This window comes from Patella vulgata, chromosome 8, assembly GCF_932274485.2.
Source record: "Patella vulgata chromosome 8, xgPatVulg1.2, whole genome shotgun sequence".
In the NCBI taxonomy this organism is placed as follows: domain Eukaryota; kingdom Metazoa; phylum Mollusca; class Gastropoda; family Patellidae; genus Patella; species Patella vulgata.
Genome location: NC_065886.2, coordinates 19996677 through 20021727, shown reverse-complemented (window position 1 = coordinate 20021727; position 25051 = coordinate 19996677). Strand labels below are relative to the sequence as shown.

The window sequence follows — 25051 nt, the reverse complement described above, 5'->3', positions numbered from 1 at the left end:
TATCATAGTGCGTAGTAAGCGAGAAATCACTTCGAGATAAGCCACTGATGAAGCGTGTACATTCGCCGTGTCGAGACCAACTATCTGTACAGAAAATTTTGGGTGCACGGGTCACCCTATCATATTACGATATTTTAAATGGAGCAATGTACGTAAAGACCTAAACAATTTAAGAGTGTTTGTGTACCTACATGTATGGATAATGTGTGATGTGATTGGTCTTTAATAATTGAGAGTGACATGTTAGTTACTGAAGGGAAAGGTTTTGTCGTCTCTCTGTTCAAATATAACGGAAGCAGTTGCTCCAGTGATAGAGAACTGCGCTGGTCCACCCAAGAGACTGTTTTGTGTTACAGTCCCCGATGATTATATAAAGGGAAAAGCTGAAATCTCAGTTAAGCCTCATAAGTTCGAAGTGAACGAAACTAGTCGCTTCATGAGAGAAATCTGGAATGACTACCCGCCACCTGGAGATTTCTAGTTTATCATATCTGGGCCAACTTTCTAAGATAGATTAATTCCGGAATGTTACTGTTAGGAATTGCAGGCAGATAGATGGTTGGACAAAGACCATCAACAGACAAGACTGGTGATACATGAGTATGACCAAAAAATGAAACACTGACCTGTTTTTTGAGATATTCAAATCTAGAATCATGGACATTAACAGAGATTCCATTTTCAAAACTGGCCTGAAATAATAAACAATCGTTATAAAGACAACATGTACAGGATAAATTTGAAGAATGTAGGGTATTTTTAATCTGTGTATAAACAATAAGCATACGGTAATGATACATTTATTTATCTATACATAAAAAAACATTAACTTTTTATCAGAGAGGATTTTGAATGATCTCCGATGAGCAGCAACTACAATGCAAGCTGCTTTATTAAGTCTGATCTATGGGTTCCATGTCGGCCATATATGCCGGTCAGGATCGAGGGCTATGGAAAATGACCGTAACTAGATCTGACCCATCGGTCATTTTGCACGCCGGATATAATAGCCTTTTTTCAATACCCAATTTTCAAACATGGCTACGATCGACTTCCACTATGTAACTATAAAATTGTATGGCCCGTGCAGAATAATGCGCACGTATAGAAGCCACATAATCTCATGATTGGTGTTATAGGGTTGTATACATAGTTGTAAACAGATTTTACTGAGTGCTGTGTTGATAATTAATGAGGAGTGTCTGGTAGTAGAATAATAAAAGTTAATTGATATGTGAGAATTTTATCAATGGCGTGAAGCGGTCCATTCTTAGTCAATCACGTATTGTTCACATGTCATAAGAATTTTCCAGAACAAAGCCGTTTACCGCTATTACAGTCACACACGATGTAAACACGATTATTATGATCTTCGAAAAAAGAGCAATTGATATGAAGTACTGCTCGTCTACTCCAAACAACTGTCATATTAAATAAAAACAGAATAGAAATTAGGTAAATCCTCAACAACATACGTGTTGGGAGAAAAATGCATTATAATTTTTTATAGCGGTATTACGGCCTTGTGGGAATTGTAGAAATAAAATCTAGTGATCAGTTATCTTGTTTACTGGAAAAAAATTAAGAAAATTACGTATTCCAGTGCTATTGCGTACGATACTGATAATTCCAAGTGTTGCAAAAATGTTGTGTATATATATATTAACTCTTATACACGGGTCATTCTCAGAAAAAGTGGCAAGTAACGGAAAAGACACATTCATTTTTTTTATGAGGCCATTTATGTGATTTTTTGTCATAAATCAGAAGTAGAAGGTGTTCTTTCGTTCAAAATCATGTTAGCAATGCATGATCAGCATTATTGAGTTATTTATAACCCTTCGAAAAAAAATATCTCCGTCTTTACCGTTATGTAAAGACATCAACAGTAACGGTGAAGACATTTTTTCATTATGTCAGAACTAAAGCGTCACGGGCCTTCTATCTCTGCAGACTGCAATGTGAATCATTTCTGTAACATGTCAAGAGCTGAAGAGCTCCAAAGATCAATAATTCATGTATTCTGAGTTATCTATAACCCTTCAAAAAAAATGTCTTTACCGTTACCATCGTTATCGATGGTAACGGTAAAGACTCATTTTTCAATATGTAAGAACTGCCGATCGGATTTTCTGGTTCGAGTCGTCCGAGGTGGCATGATTGATGTCTCAAATCCAGGGAATAATCGCAATCTTAAATAATTTTGACTAGGTATCTTGCTTTGTAATATGTTATATTATTTAAACTTCAAATTACATAATGATAATGTACAAGACATTTAATTAAACCAATTAATAATCTCTATTTAGATTTATGCTTCATCCTCTAAATTCGGGTGGATTATGGAGCATGCAGCATGGTGGCGTAAAAGGCTTCACTGTAGCCTCATTTGCAGAGTAATGTATTCATTCTCGAATGTCAGTAATCCGTCCGAGTTTACGTCTTTAATAAACTTCGAAATATATTCCAGTGATGTACAAAAATTTAATTAAATGAATTAACATCAACCAATCCAATTCAATTCACATTTTTAAAATATTAATAAACTTCAAAAATATATTCCAATGGTGTACAGAAATTTGATTAAATGAAATAACATCAAACACATTTTTGAACTACGATATCTCCTCAACCAGACATCACACGACAATGCCGATCACAGATTTGGAGCACATCTTCTCTATTAAACCTAGTAAACAGACTCGGTCCAGAATTGCCGAAATGACAATTAAATCATTCACGATCGAACAACATCTTAAAGCAATTCCGGTGTAGATGATTTCTTACATATTGTTTTTCTTTGAAAAAGTTTTTGACGTTGAAGAAGTATCTGGACTATGGAATAGCGTTTTAATTAGTAGTATAGGATGTAATTCAGCATCGAGAATCGTGATGATTTGTGTGTGACAATCAGATTGTCTCAACTTGATAAAAAAACTTTCAATCAGTCAAACCCCAAAGTTCAAAGGGGTAAGAAATTTTGTTTAGTTATTCTATTTTATGCCCCGAATTCTAATATTTTTTAAATTTTTATATAAGTCAATAAAATGGTGAGGTTTTCGCTGTTTGGGTAGGAGGTCATGTCCCCGGAAACATTCAATATTTTTCTAGGCCTCAGCCAATATGCCTCACCAGAGCTGACCACACAGTCCAACTTGTAAGTGGACAAGTCTTTACCGTTCCAACAAATGTCTTTACAGTTACCGAAAAAAGCAACGGTAAAGACATCGAGTGGTAACGGTAAAGACACATTTTGCTTGGAAAAATGAATAAGAACAACATATTCTTATCTTTTTCTTGCTTATTTTGAAGAATACCAGTTATCTTATGTAATGTATTATTATTTAAAATATTCCGTTCTTTGCCTCATTATTTCAGGTAACAGTAAAGACAAACAATTTCCCTGACATGTGAAAATTATGATTCTTTCCTTTAAAATTCCCTCCTTGGTATACTTTTATGACCTTCAGGAATCCAACATGGCTGAGAAAGACCTTTACCTTGTTGAAAAGCCTTGTTGAATAAAGTTAAGATATTTGTGAAATATACAGCGAGGTAACAGTAAAGACATTTTGAAACAGAAAATCAGGACATGCATTGAGGCTCTCCTCATAGCTACATTGAAACCCCTAGGAACCAGGGACTTTGAATGGAAATAGACCAATATCATATGAATTGACATGTATGGGGATTAACATTCACAGTTTCCTCACATCTAGAAAAATGTACATAAGTTTTGGAATCCAAAGTTGGACATGGTAACGGTAAGGACATTTCACGCCTATATTAGATCTCGAAAGGTCTATTTTTGGAGTAAATATGGTTGAATAATTTTTTTCTGTTAGATAAAATGGTGTTCCAACACATTAATATATAAAATTTATGATAATCAAGAAACTTTTAGGTGAAAAAATTGAAGACATTTTTTACGCTCAATTTGCCACTTTTTCTGAGAATGACCCACACGACGATATTTTAGGGGGCACTAGTGTCGCTAGCTGTGAAGTTAGTTATCCGTTATTTATTTGGTTATTCATTATTAGGATTTACGTCACAATTCTGCGGTCCTTAATGCCGTAAGAGATGGTCTAAAACCATTAAATGTGAGATATATGCCATATCTTCATTTCGAAGTTATTGTATTCCGACTCAAAATTAGCCAGGTCAGTGTGTTTTCTATAGAGCACATGGTAATTACGTATCAGCAACTGGAATGGTTTCTCTACGGCCAATTCAGCCATTTTGATTATTAAACATACATTATGCAAGAGCTAAATCTGCCTATTGCCTGAAATGTTATCTAAATGATTAATTATACATTAATTAACTGATCTAGACCATAATCAACTCTCGATGGCATCGCTAGCCTGTGATGTTTATTGGATTAGGTTCCAATTTGCTGTTCGACTTTCATTGATAATCAAATCATGAAATGGGTAATCGAAACTATGTTTTTTATCCTACCAACTTTAGAAATGAACGAGGCTAGGCTGAAAATTCAATCGCTAAAATCTCAGTACATAGTGGATCAATTTGACTGAAATTTTCAGCAAATTCCCTTTACAGTTTCTAGTTTTTAGCTATTATACAATTTATAGTGAGAACTGCCAGCTCTTTATCTAATCTCCCATAATGTATCTTTAAGTAGCCAAAAGGGAATATTTAATCAATAAATAATTATCACAAGCCTTATTAATATTTCATTTTTAAGTCCAAAAATATAATTTTTTGTGTACACCATGCTGACAAAGTGGTATAGACACTTGAATTCACAATACCCTACCATGAATAAAAAACATGAAATATGAATTTACTTTGCAAAGTTTTTGTGCGTTATCAAAAATGACCAGCAGTGAAAATTTTGAAGTGAAAGCCCTGGTCTGATCTATACTATACAAATCATAAATGTTACAAAATCCATCAGCTTAATTAGTATGTTTGAAGGTATCCTTATCAAATTAGGTCAACATCCCTCCCTATTTCCTTTCGAATAAGATGCTTTCTGTGGCTGTCTTATATTTGCGAGACATAGCTGCTCTGTAGGCATATTTATTTCCACACTTTGTGTGGCTATCTTCTTTTAAATGATGTTATACTTACAGCAATTATTCCAATACTTCCTTCTTCACTTTTACCTGGTACTGGTATACATATCACTGTAATAAAATACACAATATATATATATACAGAAATATCTTTAAACTAATGACGATTATAGGCTACATATTGATTCAACAAATTGTTTTATTTTTGATCAAGTATAACAAACATGAGTCCAGGTGGACTATTACCGTCCATCAGCATTTCAGTTTTGATCAATATACAGTAATAATTCATCTAATAATAAGTGCAGGAGAACCACACAACACGCAAAACCAAACCGATAAGAAAAACTTGTGGACAAGATAAACTACACAGACATTACAAGAAATAAACAACAAATATCTGATCAACTGTCATTGAGTCAACTGGCGTGGTTTCGAATCCCCGGTTGTATGTGACAAGGAAATGAAATGAAATGGGGTTTAACGTCCTACATGTGACAAGGAATAGGGTCGGTTTCCTCCCACTGCTAAAGACCCCTACGCGCAAGCAAATTATTGAAAGAAAATTAAACCATATTATGTTAGTCCCGAAATGACCTAGTTTGTGTCGAGTGGACGTTAAACCCCATTTCTCTCTCTGACTGGATCGGGAGCCAGCTGTAAGCACCCACTGCTTTGAAATTCATGTAGTGGATTAGGAGAAAACAAAGTGCTTACTGGAATAGAATAGTTGTGTTACAAAAGGCGAGTTACAACAATAAATTTATAGATATTTGAAAGATGCAATTTTCCTACTGTCATGTTTTAATATCTAATATGCCTCCTAATTTAGGTTTGGAGCAATTAGCAAGATATATTTGAGAAATGAAATGAAATGGGGTTAACGTCGTACTGTTCTGCTGCGCCTGGGCTAATGAAGATGGGTTTATGCCATACAGTGTGCTAAGAAGGAAATTTTGCCAGGACAGCAGGGCTACAGCCTACCCTTTATATTATCAAATTCCAACTGTCAAGGGATCTTTTACGTGCACACAGGGCCTCCATTTTCCGTCCCTTCCGATGGACTATATATACTCTTCAAAAAAAAGTAGGGGATATTGAAATGCAAATACCTATGCAGGTTGTGATATGATAAATAGTCATGGACACTTGACATGCTTTGAGAGTATGTTCACAGATGAAGAACTTATTGCCCCAACAGAACCAATGAGCTGCACATGCGACATGCAATAGCGCCATACACGTTGGAGGGGTTCATTGTCAAATTTGACACTTCAAGGAAGGGTTCATGAAAACTGCCGGGTGCTGGTTTATCTATCCATGTTAGCATTCCTATTGGTTCTTGCATAAGATTTACTGTTTAGCGTATCTTTGCTTTATTAGTGTGTTACGTTTATTCTCATCAGGAGACGTGTTCGTCGACGTCAACAGACAACACTGCAAGAAATGGCCGTGACACTGCAAGGGTAGTGGGTCAGATTGCCCCAAATCATGATTGGAAGGTTGATTATTAGGAGCGTGCCACGACGAATTGCTGAATGTCTGAGGATTGGTGGAGCAATTACTCATTATTAAGACAAAAATCAAAAACATCCATTTTCACTTTTGACGGTGTATCTCTTTGCCAGTGAAATGGGGTCGTTTATAAAAACAGTTGTTGTTATTATGTAATTACCCACATCCAAGTATTAAAAAACATTTTTGAAGAATGGGTAGTTGGCCTTGAAGACCTACAATAAAGATATGATAGCAGATGTTTTTTACTATCTGACAAAATCAATTGAAACCCATGAACTTTAAATGACCATAACTAGAATCATAATTGACAGATTTGAATATTTTTTTTTAACAAAATGTTTTTCATAAAAGTACTTTTGATTGTGTATGACCTTATTTTCTATATGTAACCATTATTCTGGCATGTTGGGGCTTTGGCTTGAGCATGAAAAACAAATAGGTTAGTTGGAGATGACCTGTGTATTAATAGATAATTGACTACTCAATTACTGACAAAATATAATTATACTGTAGATTAGCATTCACACTGCTTTTAACACTACGATCTGAGTATCATTTAGTACATCTTCAATAGAAGGATTGATCCCTGCATATTGCGGCACTAATTTCGATTGGGTACAAGCCCAACTTGTTAGCCTATCAGATTCCTCGATCGTTGCGAATACCAAGTCGCTCGCATTCAAGCTAAAATGTCTACCTGTGATAATCGAGTTGCAATGTTCAAGGTTCATTCAATGTCAAGGTTTCCGTGGAGGTCGCGATGTCACAACCTCTGACTGGACGCTACTGCTCACATGTCTGTATAACATAACTATAAGTTTGGGAATTGTGAAGTAAACAAGCAACGGCCAGATGTTGTGAAACTCGCAGTCGTTGCTTCAGGAACATGCATTTAGTAATGATCATAAGGCTTGAGAATCTCTCCTACTAGAAAGTTGTAAAAGTTGTCAGAAATAAACAAAACATGTGGTTGTGTCACTATCCAGTTTTAATTAACACTGTTAAGTTTTAGAAACGACCATCCATAAATGAGCAGTGTTCAGTTTTATACAGTGCTGCTTTTTATTTCAAACATAAATATTCTCATGCATGCCATTAGAAAGAGAAAATTGGGGTTTAACTTCCACTAGGTCATTTTGGGACTAACATATGGTTCAATTTTATTTCAATAATTCACTTGCGTGTAGGATTTTTTAGCAGTGGGAGGAAACCGGAGGACCCGGAGAAAACCCACAAGGTTGGACAGGCGACGTCACTATTCCTTGTCACGTACAACCGGGGATTCGAAACCATGCCAGTTGGCTCAATGACAGACCTTATGATACGTGCTAACCATTCGGATACCCCCCCCACCCCCCAATGCTATTAGAAATCAAAAATCTAGTTTGGCACAATTCCTTTTTAAAATCAAGGTCAAAAATAAATACACAGGTCACAATTCTATGTAATACAAATATTGTTCATTACTGAGCAAAATCTCAACCAGGATTCTCTAGTCTTAACGTCACACTACAGAAAATAATTTTAGTTGTTTCGATAACTACTACCAGACAATGAAGTCCACAAAGGTTTTCACATATTTATTCTTTTGTACTGTAGCCAATGGGGGCATTTGAAAATCATTTACTAGAACGTCCACAAAAATTTCCCAATTGATCAAGGGTGATAACTCTGACAGTAATTATCAGAAACCATTTAAGAGTCTGCATTAAAACTGTGTTTATTTTTGATGTTTTTATGACTTTCTAGACCATAGTACATTAACTGAACATGTGTATCAGCCTAGATTCTAGATTAGATAACAGACAGAGATTCTCCCGCTTTGTTGTTACTAAAATGATACCTGAATCCCAGAGAAAGGACACCCTGCCTTACCTGATGAGTATAGACAAGGCTTAAAGCAACAACTGTTAGTGTATAGTCAGTCAGAGCAATATGGTAGGACTTTGCAATAACTGACAGTTACATTGATCTTATTATAACATAATGATTAGATAAAAAACAGTGTAATAGTACTAATATAATAGTAAAACTCGAGATTCTGTTACAAACAACTAAGTACCTTTCAAGATCTACAGTAAACACATTCCGTTTTAAAAATCAAATAAACGACGATCTGCGATCAGTTCCACAACTATGAAAACAATTTGTTGTTTTTTTCTATTAAATCATAGATTAATTATGCTGATGTGAACCACAACAGAACTACTACAAGTTTAGCATTAGGCCACACAAAAAAAATATTCTGGTTATCCGATACCACCACGTCATCCAAAATGGGCTGCGTCACATGTTTTTATTAAAAAAAATAAATAAATAAATAAAAACAAAGTCAATAATTTCCACATGTTCATATTTCCCGCGATCAAGGTAAGTAACTCTATTGAAGGTTTCTTGATAACAGGAAATGAACACTAGACTCGACTATCAAGTACGTAAACATGGGAAACACTACAATCACAAACGGCACTGGATAATCGAATGCTAATTTATTATTCGCAAATAAAGATGACAACACTTTTGCTGTCATCTGTCTCTTTTTTTTTATGATCAAAATGTCTCATCTTTCTCAAGAAATATGACCGAAAATAATCTCCCCGGGTAGATTTAGGCTGCAGACTTCGATCTAAATCGCCAGCAGAATCCATGCTTTAATAGTAAGCGCAGGGGCACTGCATCACACATAATTTACACAAAAACAAATATATGGACAAGACACAATACGCAGAAAATCACAAACAAACGAAAAATTCAAATAAAGTGAATGGATCCAGGTGCTAGCCGTAAGCTATTGATACCACGGATTTGAAAACATTTTCCAAGGAGTTAATGTACATAGATGAAGTCACAGAATTACTTGGACTTTCTTTAAGGGTTGATTGAATAAATATTAAATTTATAATAATTTTATGTGTTTCTTAAAAATGAAAAACAAGCTAGATTTGACAAAATAAAACAACAACCAGCAGCTGCCAGACAGGATACGCCCACATTTTCGAGAGATGGATAGAAAACAAGCTAAAACGAAAGTGATTTTTCCTACAATCAAGGGCCATAATTCAGGAAATTACAATTCGATATGCGCAAATATCGAAAGGAACCAAGATCTTTGAGTTATAAACTTATATTTCAAGTTTCAACAAAATCGGATAAAAATTGTGACCTCTATAGGGGTCCACAATCTTGATATACCATATTTTTACGCAATTTGAGAACGAGGGGCGGCCTATATTTCAAGTTTCATTGAAATCGGATAAAAATTGTGACCTGTAGACTGTTCACAAACAATTGTGGACGGACGGACGGACAGGGGCAACAACAATATACGTCCACATGAAAATGTGGCCGTGTAAAAACCGCCTTACCACATCAATTTGTTGAAAAGGATTGTCTGAGAACCAGAATATTTTTTGGGTGTGGCCTTATGGTCAAGAATTTTGTGTAAAATAAATGAAGTTAAAGCGTCACATCACCAAAAGATTACTTAACTCATTACAATAAAATTTATTTTTGCCCTAAAAAACTGAAAATATTTTGGTAAACCCTACCAGTATTTTCATGAAAATTAAAACATCCAATTCTATTTACAACATGTTACGATGACTTGATAAACATAATGGAGTGTATTTCAGTTTGTCAAGGCCACATTCAAAGTCTGAACATAGCTTGAAAAAGTAGAACTACTATAACTATTTCAATTTCCTAAACAAAACAAAAATATCCTCAATATCAATCCTGAACAGATACCTAGCAGTCTGAAAGTTAAAAGCCCATTATCTCCTGGTAAAAGTCTGGGAGTGAGAAAGAAAGAAATTACTTATCTACCATGTTAGACAATTGAAATAGAGATCGATTAGACAGATCTGCTGGCATTAGACATGGTTTTTAACTGTCTGCCTCTGGTCTATGCTACCATAATTAATTTTCCCCATTTCACTCTCTACTAGCTGCAAATAAATAGCCTTTCTAAAAAATTGCAGTCTGAATAATTACCACAGTGATTTAGATTCAAATAAAACTCTATTTAATAGTCTGGAATCAGTCTTATAATGAAATAGGTTACAATTCTTGGGACTCTTGACATAAATGCTGGAAGAAATATTGCTGTTAGTGTGAGCTACAGATCATACCAGAAATATCATTCAAGCGGATATATGAAAAACTCATGTAAAAATCAAACCCTAGCTGTTAGAGTTATTGATGACTATTGAAGTATGTAAACTCGAAGGTCAATCTATTTACTGTCACTATTGTGATCTGATATTCCAAGCCATAAATATTACTCTATTGATTTCGTAACGGTTCTATACATGATCGGATATCAAATAACCATTTCTCATCCCTTTATGACACGTAATTTCCATTTAGAATGTGACATAAACTTTATGATACCTGTAAAGTGCTACAATGCTAATCTTCACTGTTACTCCTGATGAATTAATTATATAACTTCTAATATTACTCATCATCAGATAGAAAGGTAGTGTATTTGACAATAACTATAATGCAAACTACGCTCATCAGCTCAAAAGAAAGGTGAAAACAAAAACAGTTTAAGGTATGATAATTTTAAACCCCACAATGATGGTAATTTTAAACCCAACAACAAATATAAGATTTTACACATTATTATAGTCAGAATGTGTACAGTACGAGGGCTGGCTGAAAAGTTCTAAACCTTTCTGTGAAACCATGTACATAGTCTATGGTTTGCATTTATTTTTCTACCCAGTCCCCTTCGAGGTGTACACAATTTTGCCAACGATGTTGCAAGGTCTGGATGTCAGTCAGGAAGAAATTTTCTTTAGCCACCCTAAAAGAGTCATTCACAGCTGACATGATGTCATCATTACTAGGAAAAAGAAAACCAGCTAGCCGCATTTTTCATTTTTGGAAACAGGTGGAAGTGTAACATGGCCAAATCGGATGAGTAAGGTGGATGGTCAATGTGTACAAAGACACAATCATGGATCGCTGACATGGCAAATATGGCAATCACTGATTTATGAACAAGAGCATTGTCTTTGTGGAACAGGACACCTTTAGTGAGTATTCCCCCTTGCTTTGATAACTAGCTTCAGCATAATATCTTCCATTGATAGCTTGGGTTTATTCAAGATAGTCAATCAACAGAATACCCTTGGAATCACAAAAGACTGAAGCTTTCACCTCTCCAGCAGAATGAACCTACTTGGCTTTATTGGGAGGGGGGGGGGGGGGTACTGCTCAACCCTTTCATGAGAAATGGCCACAACACTGGCAATATGTTGCATGGTCAATCGTCGATCAGCCATGAGCATGTCATGCACCCAGGTAATGTTTTCTTGAATGGTTGATGGCCTTCCAGGATGCAGGTCATCGTCATGGCCGTCTTTGCAGTTTGCCACACTTCCGCAGCCCACTTTTTTTCCTAAAGTGGAGACCATGTTGGCATGTATCTGTGCTAGGGTTAGTCCTTTCAGCACTAGTTGCAGGTACTAAATGACTGCTCTATAGCCAGTTTTGTCCATTTCTGCAGATATGCAGTTTTTATGTCCATTATTCATTCAATGATTGTACTTGTTGGCAAAAGTTAGTTCTTCAACTCAATTGATCTATCCTTTTCGGGCTTAGAACTTTTCAATTTCAGGTAGCCCTCGTAGCCCATGGTGAATGGTGATTACCTTTTCCCACCATATTGATAGTTCTGATTATTAAACATCTGGAAACAATGATCTTGGGTATTATTTTACATGTTCATAACAGGTATTGGGTTTAGGATCCCTAATGTGCCCACCAGTAGCAAAATTTGCGATCCAAAAAGGTTACTTTTGTATACTAAAAGATACAAGAATAACGGAGAAGGCTAACTGCAATTCCACAATGTTTTAAAAAAAATCCATCCCGAAAATTGTCTAATATCACATTCAGATTTCTTTATAAATATGACTAGGAGATACAATCTAAAAATTAAAAAAAATCAATATATGCGAATGAACAATCAGAGTAAATGTGAAAAAATTCTATCCAATGAATTGAAAAAAACAATCTGACAAATAATGTGGTTAGATGTACATGTGGGTGATGACAGTATCAGTACATCAAATGTAGTAGACATAAAAACCACTTTGAAAGGTATAGCTGACCAATCAATATTGGAATTTGTAACTGTAAGCATGAATCCTAAGGCCAAAATTAAAAGATTGTCTGTTTGCCCAAACGCGACCGACCCAAAAAAAAGCTGCCGAGTCAAATTCTTTTATTGCCGTTTTTGAGATTTTTTTTTTTTTAACAGCATTATTTTTACGCTTGACAATGACACCCAAACGCGAAATAATCGGTCGGGAGATTGAACAGCCACTGTCATGTCTATACATAGTAACACCAAACTCGACACGTGATTTTGTAAAATCTCGTTATTTATCGCGATAGTTGTTGTTAAGGAACGGTATGTGTCATGGCAGAAAATTACACACACCGAAAATAAAGTAACCAATCGTTTCGAACAAGTTGCAGCGATTTAACAACAGTAAGACATGGATGGAGGGACGTCTTTGATGATGTCACTGTTGATGAAATAGACACGAAGACAACGGACAAAATGGTTGTGACTGTTTCAACTGTTCTCGTTAGGCCTAATAAAAAAGTTAGAGTTTAAATATTTTTTTGTTTTTGCACTTAGTTCTCAAAGTCTGGTCCTCCCCAAAAAAAAAAAAAGAATTTGCCTACCTACCTACCCATACCTAATCATCATGAGTCGGGTTTGGGCAAACTGAAATATTTTTAACACTGGCCTATGTGAATGAAATGAAACAGGGTTTAACATCCTGCTTTTCTGCACCAACTGGGCTAATGAAGACAGGATTACTAAGGTTAGTGTGGACTTCATAGAAACAAACAAGATGAAGACAAAGTGATCAAAGTAAATAATATTGTTCCAGATTGTATCTGAACATGAACTGAACCAGTGATGGGATTTTGCCCGTATATTCCGGACTTGTCCGAATCTTTTTTAGAAACGCCCAAAATTGTCCGACCGGGAATATGCCCATCAAGACATGGTGAATAATATTCAAAATTCCGAAATTAATATAGTTTACTGAGTGTATAACTACCACTCAACCCGATTATCGTCGATAATACGCTGGGTTTATTAGGTAATTAAGTGATCAACGTATTTATCGTGTTATACCGTCTAAAACCTACCTTGATTAACTACTTAATCTGCCTTGATTGACTGACTTAATCCTTTGTCGGACAATTCATCAATCTAATCTTAAACAGAAGTCATTGCTTTCCTTTTGTCCGACTATTCATCAATTCAATAAGAATGATTATAATTTTAATCCACCTGTTTACCTCGTGGTTTCTCAATTGTCGGGCATCTTAATCGCATTGATGTAAGCCGACAGCATCTATAATAAACTAATCATAGATGTCACATATAGTAAGAGTAAATAACACCCTAAATCAATGGACAGTCATTTTGTCTACGATATCTTTTACGTCTTTTAAGAATCCATATAGAAATTCTCATCCGCAGTGCCACTTTCCCTTGATCTCGAGCGTGGCACGAATATTGCTTAACATAATATTATTAGGCAGTGCTTACTATGAAGCCGTGTGATTTGAGTCACGTAGGCTATTAGTCTCTATTATCCAGAAAAATATTCTACGAATATGTTGAAGACTAGGAGTTTCTGGGTGACAGAGACTAGTACGCCGAAGTTGGTTGATGCTATACCGCACCCAGCAAAATAACAAAAAGGGGAGAAGCTACCAATAGCTATATGAGCAGAAATTCTAACGTATTTGTAGGCGGGAATTAAGAAGCATGTCAACCATTCTGCTTTGTTGCCTATGATGCCTGTCACTCTGTCGTGACTATGAAAGAATGTTATTCGCTGAAGTTAGCTATGCCTGTTCACAAGTGATTTAACTATTTCGGAAGTTCTGCATTCATTTGCTGCCGTATAAACGAAGACACGTAATTCTAAAGGAATATTATGGTTGTGAATTTGATGCCGAAGCAGGATCGGCAAGCTTTCATTCAACATATTATGAAAATGCTTAATTTTGTAGGACATTTACTGACATAAATTTGAATGCTGTACGGGAATTAAGTGTGAAAAATAGCGAGGTCACCAATTTTTATTACGTACGGGATTTGAATATTTATTGACATGTGATTTTTAATTGTGGTATGAACTGAATACTGTACGGGAATTAAATATGAAAAATAGCGAGGTTCACCTATTTTTATTACGTAAGGGATTTGAATATTTTGACATGTGACTTTTAATTGTGGTACGAATTCGTCTGCTTAAATAGCGACAAGAGTTATGCCCCTTTATTTTTGGTAAAATGTTCGACAAAAAAAAAATTGAAATCCCATCACTGAACTGAACGCATTGTCAATACTGTCTAAATAATTTAAAAGCAGTAGGTGTGGGAGCAAAAATTATGCGGTCAAATCAACACAATTCTTCCATGAAACACAAAATATAAAATTATAGAATTTACTGAAACGTACCAGAATGGTTTTCTTGTTCTTCGTCAGATAATCCTAAACAATCTGATAACGGATCTAACAGAGTCGATGGACATTCTGTTACACTAACATTTTCCTGATGAAAAACATGCCTGAAATTCAAAATCAATAAAATAACAATAGACTATTGAGAATTATTTCGTAATATTAATAAATTGAATTAATTTATTGGTCGGTGTAAATCCCTTTGGCATTGAAAACAGGGGTCACTGCAAAGATCTCGCTATTAAGTTTAAATCTTCATGAATACAATTTCAAAGCATGGGATTTGAATCGTGTCTGCTCAGATAAGCTTAACTCAATTTATCGTGTTAGAAAATCCAGTCAAAAAAATTTGAAAAAATCCTACAGAGCAAGTTTCGAAAAAGAATCTAATATATGCCTAATAAAAAATCTCACTAAGTAATTTATAAACTATTCTGTTGAGAATTCGGCCCTGTATCCATTTCACCAGCATCTTTAGGTTTTGAAAGTAGCCTAAACAGGTATTATGATTCTATGCTTTGAAATTGACATTTTCTCAATTTCGAAAGTTTTCCTCCTTACGCCTAATAAATAACCCCACCAAACGTTCAATACTTCCAACATACTGTGATTTGTGTTCTACAAATTCTTAATCTCAATAGGATTCTTCTTTATGACCAAATTAACGATCCCAAATTTTAAAAAAAAAAAGCTGTCAAGAGCTTTGACCAGCAGAATGCTGACGACAGACAACATACTTTCACATTAAATGGGCATGTAAAGATAATAAACAAATTTTGACTTCGGATTTATGCATGACAATACGAAAAATCTTAAATATAAAATTTATACCAGAGAGGAAATGGTATTATCAAGTTTACAGGGAGCAAACAAAAAAAACACTAAAAAAAAAAATCAACTAATATATTTGTTACAGTGCTTCACACAGTTATGGTATTCTAAGAGGAAATTGTATTATTGTGATATGTGGCACTAGTGAGATTTAAAGTTAACAGAAATCCTTCTCTATTAATTATTAATATTTGAATTTCATACTAACACAAATCATGATGATGAAATTAGTCAATAACATTCTTATCTCTAGCTACAGACATTGTTTTCGTTGTTATTTATTATTATTGATTACACTAGAACACTCATTAGATAATACTTAAAAACACAAGCTTTAAGTGACAGACTCAATAAGCCAGTGAGTGGTTCTCAACCTTTTTTTGTCAACGGCACACCTTGGAACACATGAAAAAATAGCGGCACACCTGGCTAAATATATATGTGAAAAATATTTGAATTTTGCAAAATAAAGTCATCATAGACGGCATAAAACTGTAGACACAGACTAGTCATAGGTACATAAAGTGACTCAAACTAAATAAAGAAAAACACAGCTATGAGCTTACCAGTAGTCAGTGCCAGCAGACACCAGTGAATACTCAACTGGGGTTCCGTGGTTTTACCCATTTCCTTAGTGTTCCGTTCAAAATTTCGCGGCACACTTAGTTGACTAGGAAGATCTCGCGGCAAACTTGCACACTGGTTGAGAATCACTGCAATAAGCAGTTGAAGCCACTGATCGTCATTTGAGGATTGTTGCAAAACTACAATATTGTAGCAGAATCTTTATTATCAGTCCAAAACCTCTGTCCAGTATTTACAAAGATATTAGTCAACTTAATCATCCACTGCAGAGATACATAGAATGTAGTCAAAAGAAGCCAATCTGATTTCAGGTTTCAATTCGACTTAAGAAGATTAAAGATACATTATGGGAGATTAGATAATAAGCTGGCAGTTCTCACTGTAATAGTTAAAAACTAGATAATGTAAAGGGTATTTGCTGAAAATTTCAGTCAAATTGATCCACACTGAACCCTGAATTTAGCGATTGAACATCATCTTTCATTACTAAAGTCGGTACAATAAAAACATAGTCTCGATTATCTGTTTCATGATTTAATCATGAATGAAAGTTGAGCAGCAAATCGGATCCTAATCCAGTAAATATTGCAGGCTAGCGATGACATCGAGAGTTGATTATGGTTTGGATAAGTTAATTAATGTCTAAATAATAATTTAGATAACATTTCAGGCCTACAGAAAGACCTGCAATAGGTAGATATAGCTCTTGCCTAATGTATGTTAACCAGCGGCTGCCAGGCAGGATATGCCCACATTTTGCAAGAGATGGATAGAGAACAAGATAAAAACAAACAGGATTTTTTGTACAATCAGGGGTAATAATCCAGAAAGTTATGGTCTGAAATTCACAAATTATATTAAAAGGGACCAAGATCTTTGGGATATAAGATATGTTTTAAGTTTCATCAAAATCGGATAAAAATTGTGACCTCTAGACGGTCCACAACCTTCGTATTGCATACTTTTACACAATTTGCGTACAAAGAGCGGACATTTTATCGGGCAGTTTCATTTCGATTTTTCCGAAATTCGAATTCAACATTCATTATGGTGGAATGGTGATATATTTAAACGGTTTTAAAATCCAAACTCAATCAAAATTATGGTGTAACGGTGATATATTCGAACGTTTTTTTTAAATCGGATATTAATTGTGACCTCTAGTGGGATCACAAGCTAAAAACATCATAATCGTACAATATGGGGCCATAATTCAGGAAATTATGATCAGATACGCGCTAATATCGAAAAGGAACCAATTTCTCTGGTTTATAAACATGTATTTCAAGTTTCACCAAAATCGGATCAAAATTGTGACCTTCAGAGGGTCCACAATACCAGATGTTATACACTATTTGTGTACAAGGGGCGGCCAATTTGTCTGGCAGTTTTAGTCCGATTTTCACGAAATTTGAACTCGGCCAAAATCACGGTGTAACGGTGATATATTCAAACGTCTCTTTATATCGGATAATAATTGTGACCTCTAGCTAAAAACGCGATTACTCGTACAATCAGGGGCCATAATTCAGGAAGTTACGATCTGATATGCGCAAATATCGAAAGGAACCAAGATAGTTGGGTTATAAAATTGTGACCTCTAGAGGGTCCACAACATTGATATACCATATTTTTACACTATTTGAGTACGAGGGGCGGCCATTTTGTCTGTCAGTTTTGGTTCGATTTTTACGAAATTCGAACTCAACCGTCCTTAGGGTGTAACACTAACAGTGATATATTTAAACGTTTTTTTTAAAACAGATAAAAATTATGACCTGTATAGGGTCCACAATCTAAAAACGTGATTTTTCGTACAATCAGGGGCCATTATTCAGAAAGTTACGATTCGATATGCGCGAATATCGTAAGGAACCAAGATCTTTGGGTTATAAACTTACATTTCAATTCAAGTTTCATCAAAATCAGAAGAAAAATGTGACCTCTAGAGGGTCCACAACATTCATATACCATATTTTTACGCTATTTGAGTACGAGGGGCGGCCATTTTGTCTGTCAGTTTTGGTCCAATTTTTACGAAGTTTGAAATCAACCATCCTTAGGGTGTAACGATGATATATTGAAACATTTTTTGAAATCGGATAAAAATTATAACCTCTATAGGGTCCACAAGCTAAAAACGTGATTTTCTGTACAATCAGGGGCCATAATTCAGGAACTTACGATCTGATATGTGCGAATATCGACAGGAACCAAGATCTTTGGGTTATAAACTTACATTTTAAGTTTCATCAATATCAGATAAAAATTGTGACCTCTAGAGAGTCCACAAATTAATATATCATATTTTTATGCTATTTGAGTATGAGGGGCAGCCATTTTGTCTGTCAGTTTTGGTCCGATTTTTTTATGAAATTCGAACTCAACCATCCTTAGGGTGTAACGGTGATATATTCAAACGTTTTTTTAAATCAGATAAAAATTATGACCTCTATAGGGTCTATATGCTTAAAACGTGATTTTTCATACAATCAGAGGCCATAATTCAGGAAGGTACAGTCTGATATGCACGAATTTCGAAAGGAACCAAGATCGTTGGGTTATAAACTTATATTTCGAGTTTCAACAAAATCGGATAAAAATTGTGACCTCTATAGGGTCCAACAAGCTAAAAATGTGATTTTTCGTACAATCAGTGGCCATAATCCATGAAGTTACAGTCCGATACATGCCAATATCGAAAAGAACCAAGATCTTACGGAGATAAACCTATATTTTAAGTTTCGTTGAAATTGGATAAGAATTGTGACCTGTAGAGTGCCCACAAACAACTGTGGATGGACGGACAGGGGCGACGACAATATACATACACATGAAAATGTGGGCGTATAAAAATACAAATAAGTAGCATGCATCTAAATGTATGGAAATGATTTACATACCATAGTAATCCATCTGATGGTATGGTTTTTCCACCATCAGCTTCTACAATACCTGTAGTAGGATTTTTAAGGTACACAACAACATGGTCCTGAAATGACAAATTTTACATTAATCATTCAATAGGTGGTCAAAATGTTTTGTGGTACACAACAACATGGTCCTGAAATGATAAATTTTATATTAATCATACAATAGGTGGTCAAAATGTTTAAGCTAAATTATGTGATGGACTTTTTTCCCCCTTCTTTTACAACAAATAATGATACCATTCAAATGCACGAGAGTGGGGAAAAAAGGGTGTGTCTGACAAATAAAACTTGTCATCTGTGAATTTGGTCACAGACATTTTGTTTTATTTTTATCTCTTCAAGTAGGTGTGAATTTGGCCATAATAACAGCATAGAAACTATCTAAAATCTCTCCCATCCATGATATGCCCCTATAGGTTAAAGGACAATATTGGTGTCAGTCACTATTACATATGTGGTAGAACTGGTTAAACCCACTCCAAATATAATTCTAACACAGAAAAAGTCTGTGCATTAAGTACAGAATGAATAAAACCAAGGGAATGCACGGGCCTTTTCTATTTTTCTTGTTTTATCTATTGACAGTCAATTCTTTTTTGGAATTGTCTGATATTCTCTCAGTCTCATATAAAACCTTTTCATCTTCAACAGAATTATCAGTGAAATGAAATTTGACCATGTGTCTGTAATCGCTCGTTACTTCAGTCAGTTACATAGAAGGATAACTTGAGTGTTTTGGTGTCACTTCCGTTTTATTTAAATGTTTGTTACATATCTACTGTAGCAATGATCTCTGTGTTAAAATTACATTTGGAATGTGTTTAATCAGTTCTGCCACATATGTAACAATGGCTGACACAAATATTATCCTTTAATCAAAAAAAAAAATGATTCTGAATATCTTGAAATGCCATTCGAATGTTACATAAAGTTCTAAGATCTGACAGATCTGCAAGGTCATATTGAAATGTAAATATCGATGCTTTTTGCCTTGCAAGAAAACTTTTAAAACATTTTCTTATTCTGTAACATTTACATGATTAAATTGAATTGTTAAATTTTTAAGTGTTTATTTGAATGATTTTTAGCTCAAAGGTTATGTTTGTTTGTTTCTATAAGTCACTGGTTTGTTGTGATACAATTTTGAAATCTGAAACGCATATTTTACACAAAATGTTCATTTAGACATTAACATATGTACATAATTTGACGTCTAAATCACATCAAGTCTCTAAAATCTCACTATATTGATAGAAAGTTTTTCTGAGCTGAATACGTCTCATTAGTGTTAGATCATGCATGTGATGGAGCATTTGAAAATCCTGCTTGAGTAAATTCCAATATTCTCTAGCCACTTCTCTCTATGTGTTTCTCTCCTTGCCTTCATTATGTCTACATATTGATTTTCTTGTTGGTCCTAACACCAATAACCTGATGATTTCTTCACTATAACACTCTAAATCAAAATCACATTAAATTCTCCTACATGTACCAACACGAAGAAAACTCAGTAAATTTCTTAGAAGTCTTGCAGAGGTCACGGACAATCAAGGGCTGGTTATTTTCAACGTGAAATTAAATGATGAGATTTTTGTAGAATCCATACATGCATGTAATAAAATAAAGGCTAGAATTAGATCTGGAAGATGAAGCTACTAATGATCCCTAGTCATAACAGTCTGTAATTATTGAATCAAACAGAAACTGATCTGAACTGTATCTCAAGTAGCTGAAGTGGGTTTAATACAACAGAATGTCAACTTCGAAATGGACATTTTGAAGCTTACTATAAATTTGTGAAAGATAGGTTGTCAGGCAACAAAACACACAGCCAGATGAGCTAAGTCGTCAAGCCATCCATAAAGACTGTCAGATTTTTGTTCTTTTTTAGGTAATGAAGGCACCTCATGAAGTAATGGGTCAGAAATCATTAAACCTCATAGGCTTCTGATTCTTCTTAAATCCTAACATAACAAAACTTTAGCCCCAGAAGCAGCCCCAAGATATCAAACATTAATTATTGGAATTCATTGAAAATCAATAGGATTCTTCATATGAACATAAACATAATGTGTATGAATTTCGGATGACAACTTTTATAGGGTAGTTATTTCCAATAAAAGTATGGCAAATTTGGTATATATGGAAAGTAGAGACATCCAATCTTACTAGAAAAATACTGGATTCCCTGAAAAACACCCATGGGCAAGCAGTGGGTAAAAATGTCAGGGGACATGTATCACTAACTGGCAGCCCAATGGATTGTTGTCTGCCAGCTTGACTTAGGGAGTGGTTGTTAATTCTTGATCGGATGGTTAGGCAGTATCTTGGAGTATTTCCTCGCAATTTGAAGCAAATTTTTGATTAATTAGTTTGAATATGTTTTTAGTCCAAATATGTCAAATCACCAAGTTTGCACACGGGAATGTATCTTTTTTTAAAACATGAAAGATAGTGTCATACTCATAGTATGATTCAATTTTAACACAAAGCAAGAATAATGATTTTAGTTGTCTCTTAACAAATTTTCAAGCCCTACTGAACTACATGTACTTGGCATTTTGAACATTGAACTGACCAATTGAAGGAGTAAAATGAAAAGACAAAACTGAGAGATTGTGCCTGACAATTAATAGCCTGAATTTGTGTCTGACAATGACTGAGCAATGTGCCCTAATCCAGGCTTGAAATTAAAACCGGTAACATGAAGCATATCAATTAATTCTCAAGTTCAAAAATAACAAGGTCGTGAACAGCTGGAATAGTAATTGTAAATAGTAGCATTCAATAACTGACGTTTACAATATCATGAATAACATGAATTATGATTTTATGAATCAAAGTCAAAGTTCAAGATATTGACCCACAAAATCCATTTCTATTCATTCAAGGCAGGCTTGTACTAGTGTGTCCCACAATAAAAATAGTATCCAGATATATTGATAATTAGTGGCACAATGACAGGCCTTTCCATAGATTTCCTAATTTATGATCACTAAATAAATGATCATGCTGTACTTTATCCAAATAAAAGTGAACTTGAAATTTACACTGAAATCTTAAAAACACTACCTTGGTTTCAAATTAGTGCACTATTAGTACTAATCATTCAGTGACTGGTTGATTGGCCTTGATTATCAAGAATGTTTTTTTATATGAAACATTTTACACAGTTGGAGGGTTGTAAAAAGTTTGTAAAGCAAAAGAAAAATGTGATTATTATTCTTTTCTGGCTGACCAGTAATCTGAGATATAAATGTTACTAAACAAAAAGATTCTCCTTTGAATGCAAGATACGCCCACATTTTGCAAGAGATGGATAGAGAACAAGCTAAAAAAAAAAACAAATGCAATTTTTCGTACAATCAGGGGCCATAACCTGGGCAGTTAGGGTCTGAAAAGAGCGAATATCGAAAGGAACTGAAATCTTTGGAATGTAAACCTATATTTTAAGTTTCACCAAAATCAGACAAAAACTGTGACCTCTAGAGGATCCACAACCTTGGTATCACACTTTTACACTATCTGCAGAAATGAGACCTCAATCTCCTTTTTGGTGTAACGGTTATATATTTAAACAGTTTTTAAATATAACCAGCGGTTGCCAGGCAAAATACCCCACATTTTGCAAGAGATGGATAGAGAACAAGATATAACAAGCCAACAGTGAGGCTGATGTCCCCCGCCGAAATAAAAAAAAACCAAACAGATGACACATCAATTGCATATTTATCTTTTTCAAAAGTATCGAGTAATCACACTTATTATCTATGCTTAATCTGAGCATAAAATGTTCACTATCAGATTTTGAAGTACCTGGTTGTGAGTGAATCTATACACTAAGTTTCAAAGTTATCTTGTCCAAAAGCATCAACCAAATATTTTAAAATCATTGAACTCAGTAAAGACATTCGCCTAATGAACATCTATACCTTGATTAAAAGCAGAATTCTTATGTTCCAAAGTCTTGACCAATCAAATTTCTTATTGCTACTTAGCCTAAGCAGAAAATTCTCATCATCGAACTTAGTCAATGTATTGATATAATGAATCTATACTCAGAGTTTCATCGCTCTCACCCAAATAGAACCAAAGTTATCGTGTTCGAAAGTCTCAACCAATCAAATTGCTCATCTCTGCTTAGCCTTATTGGAAAATGCGCATGAACGAACCATGCCAAGGCATTCACGTAATAGACACCTACACCAATTTTGAACATTCTACCTCAATTGGAAGGAGAGTTATTGTGTTCCAAAGTTTCGACCAATCAGAAAATGCTCAGCATCAAACCTTGTTAAAGTATTGATGTAATAAAACTATACACGAAGTTTCACATACATCACACATGCAATTAGTAACAAAGTTTCGAGCTCCAAAGTCTCGACCAATCAAATTGCTTATCGCTTTGCTTACCTATATTTCAAGTTTCATTAAAATCAGATAAAAATTGTGACCTAGAGTGTCCACAAACAAATTGTGGATGTACAGACAGACAGACATCTGGACGGACAGGGGCGACGACAATATACATCCACATGAATGTATGACTGTATAAAAATGATCCATTTGTTAGTCCCAAAATGACCTACTTTGTTCAGCCCATGTTACTTAATCAGATAAGAGGGGTGAGAAGTAAATTAGGGATTATCCAATCAGCTGATTAATTAGTACTCCCCTCTTTCCTTTGAATGTAAGTTTCTCGGATGTTTATATTCAATTCTTCCATCCACTAATTTTTCTGGACTTATGATTTGTATGACTGATGCACCTTTCTTACATGTAGTACTAGTTGGAATAGAAGTAGGCATATCTTGTTGATTAAGGAGATTATCAAAGAGAAATTTTCAGGATGATTAGTTGAAACCATTTTTCACCGATTATGTTATGAGTGAATTGTTATTTTTGGCGAATGATTAATACTAATACTAGTCAGTTGTTATTTTTATCAAAGGTAAATAATGTTTGGTAAAATATACATGTATTATGACACATCCCAGTGTAGAGGCAGTTGTAGTTTCGGTTGGACTGAATGTAGATGCTGCCTTCTCACTTTCTAGTTTTGCTTTTTTTTTCTCGCACCTTTTAACTGCTTTTAAGAGCCCTGTTTTGTCTGTGAAACATCTATACCGACTGTATCTTCAATATATCCTCCATAATCAATCCATTCGTATCGAAAAATGCTAAAATGGACAGGTCATTTCGATTGTGGAAAAAACGATCATGTGACGCGTCAAAAAACTTTGAATTCTGTCCAGTGACCTCGTGCACTATGAATTTTGCTATCAATCAATAATCCAGATTTCAAAGAAGAATATCATCGCAGAACTATTAAATTTTTTGTTGAACATCACAGCAAACGATTTTCACTATATTAACTAAATACTGATAAAATTTCTTCTAGACTGGTTTTGTAGGAATGAAAATATTTTTGCAATGAGAATTTGTGCCCATGGAATCAGTGCCGTTTTGTTATCACTTGGGGTTGGGTAAGCTCATATGACAGTGTGGGGTACCCTACCAATACCAGACTAAACAAATTCATTTTCCATTGAAACATATGTGACCCGTTCGGGCAAAATGAGTCGGAATGCGCAAAGTCTAATAATTAGTTATATACAGACAAA

At 34.8% G+C, this 25051-nt stretch overlaps 1 protein-coding gene across 5 annotated transcripts in view; it reads right to left on the bottom strand.

The window, feature by feature from the left end:
- The window catches only part of LOC126830839 (cGMP-dependent 3',5'-cyclic phosphodiesterase), a 157536-nt gene that overhangs the window by 56655 nt on the left and 75830 nt on the right, over positions 1-25051 (bottom strand). For all 5 annotated transcript variants that reach the window (XM_050561274.2, XM_050561273.2, XM_050561275.2 and 2 more), the window contains 4 exons: positions 19398-19486; positions 15076-15185; positions 5101-5156; positions 627-692 (listed from right to left, as the gene is read on the bottom strand). In XM_050561274.2, coding sequence (XP_050417231.1) covers positions 627-692; positions 5101-5156; positions 15076-15185; positions 19398-19486 — 321 coding nt within the window. The remainder of the gene's footprint in view (positions 1-626; positions 693-5100; positions 5157-15075; positions 15186-19397; positions 19487-25051) is intronic.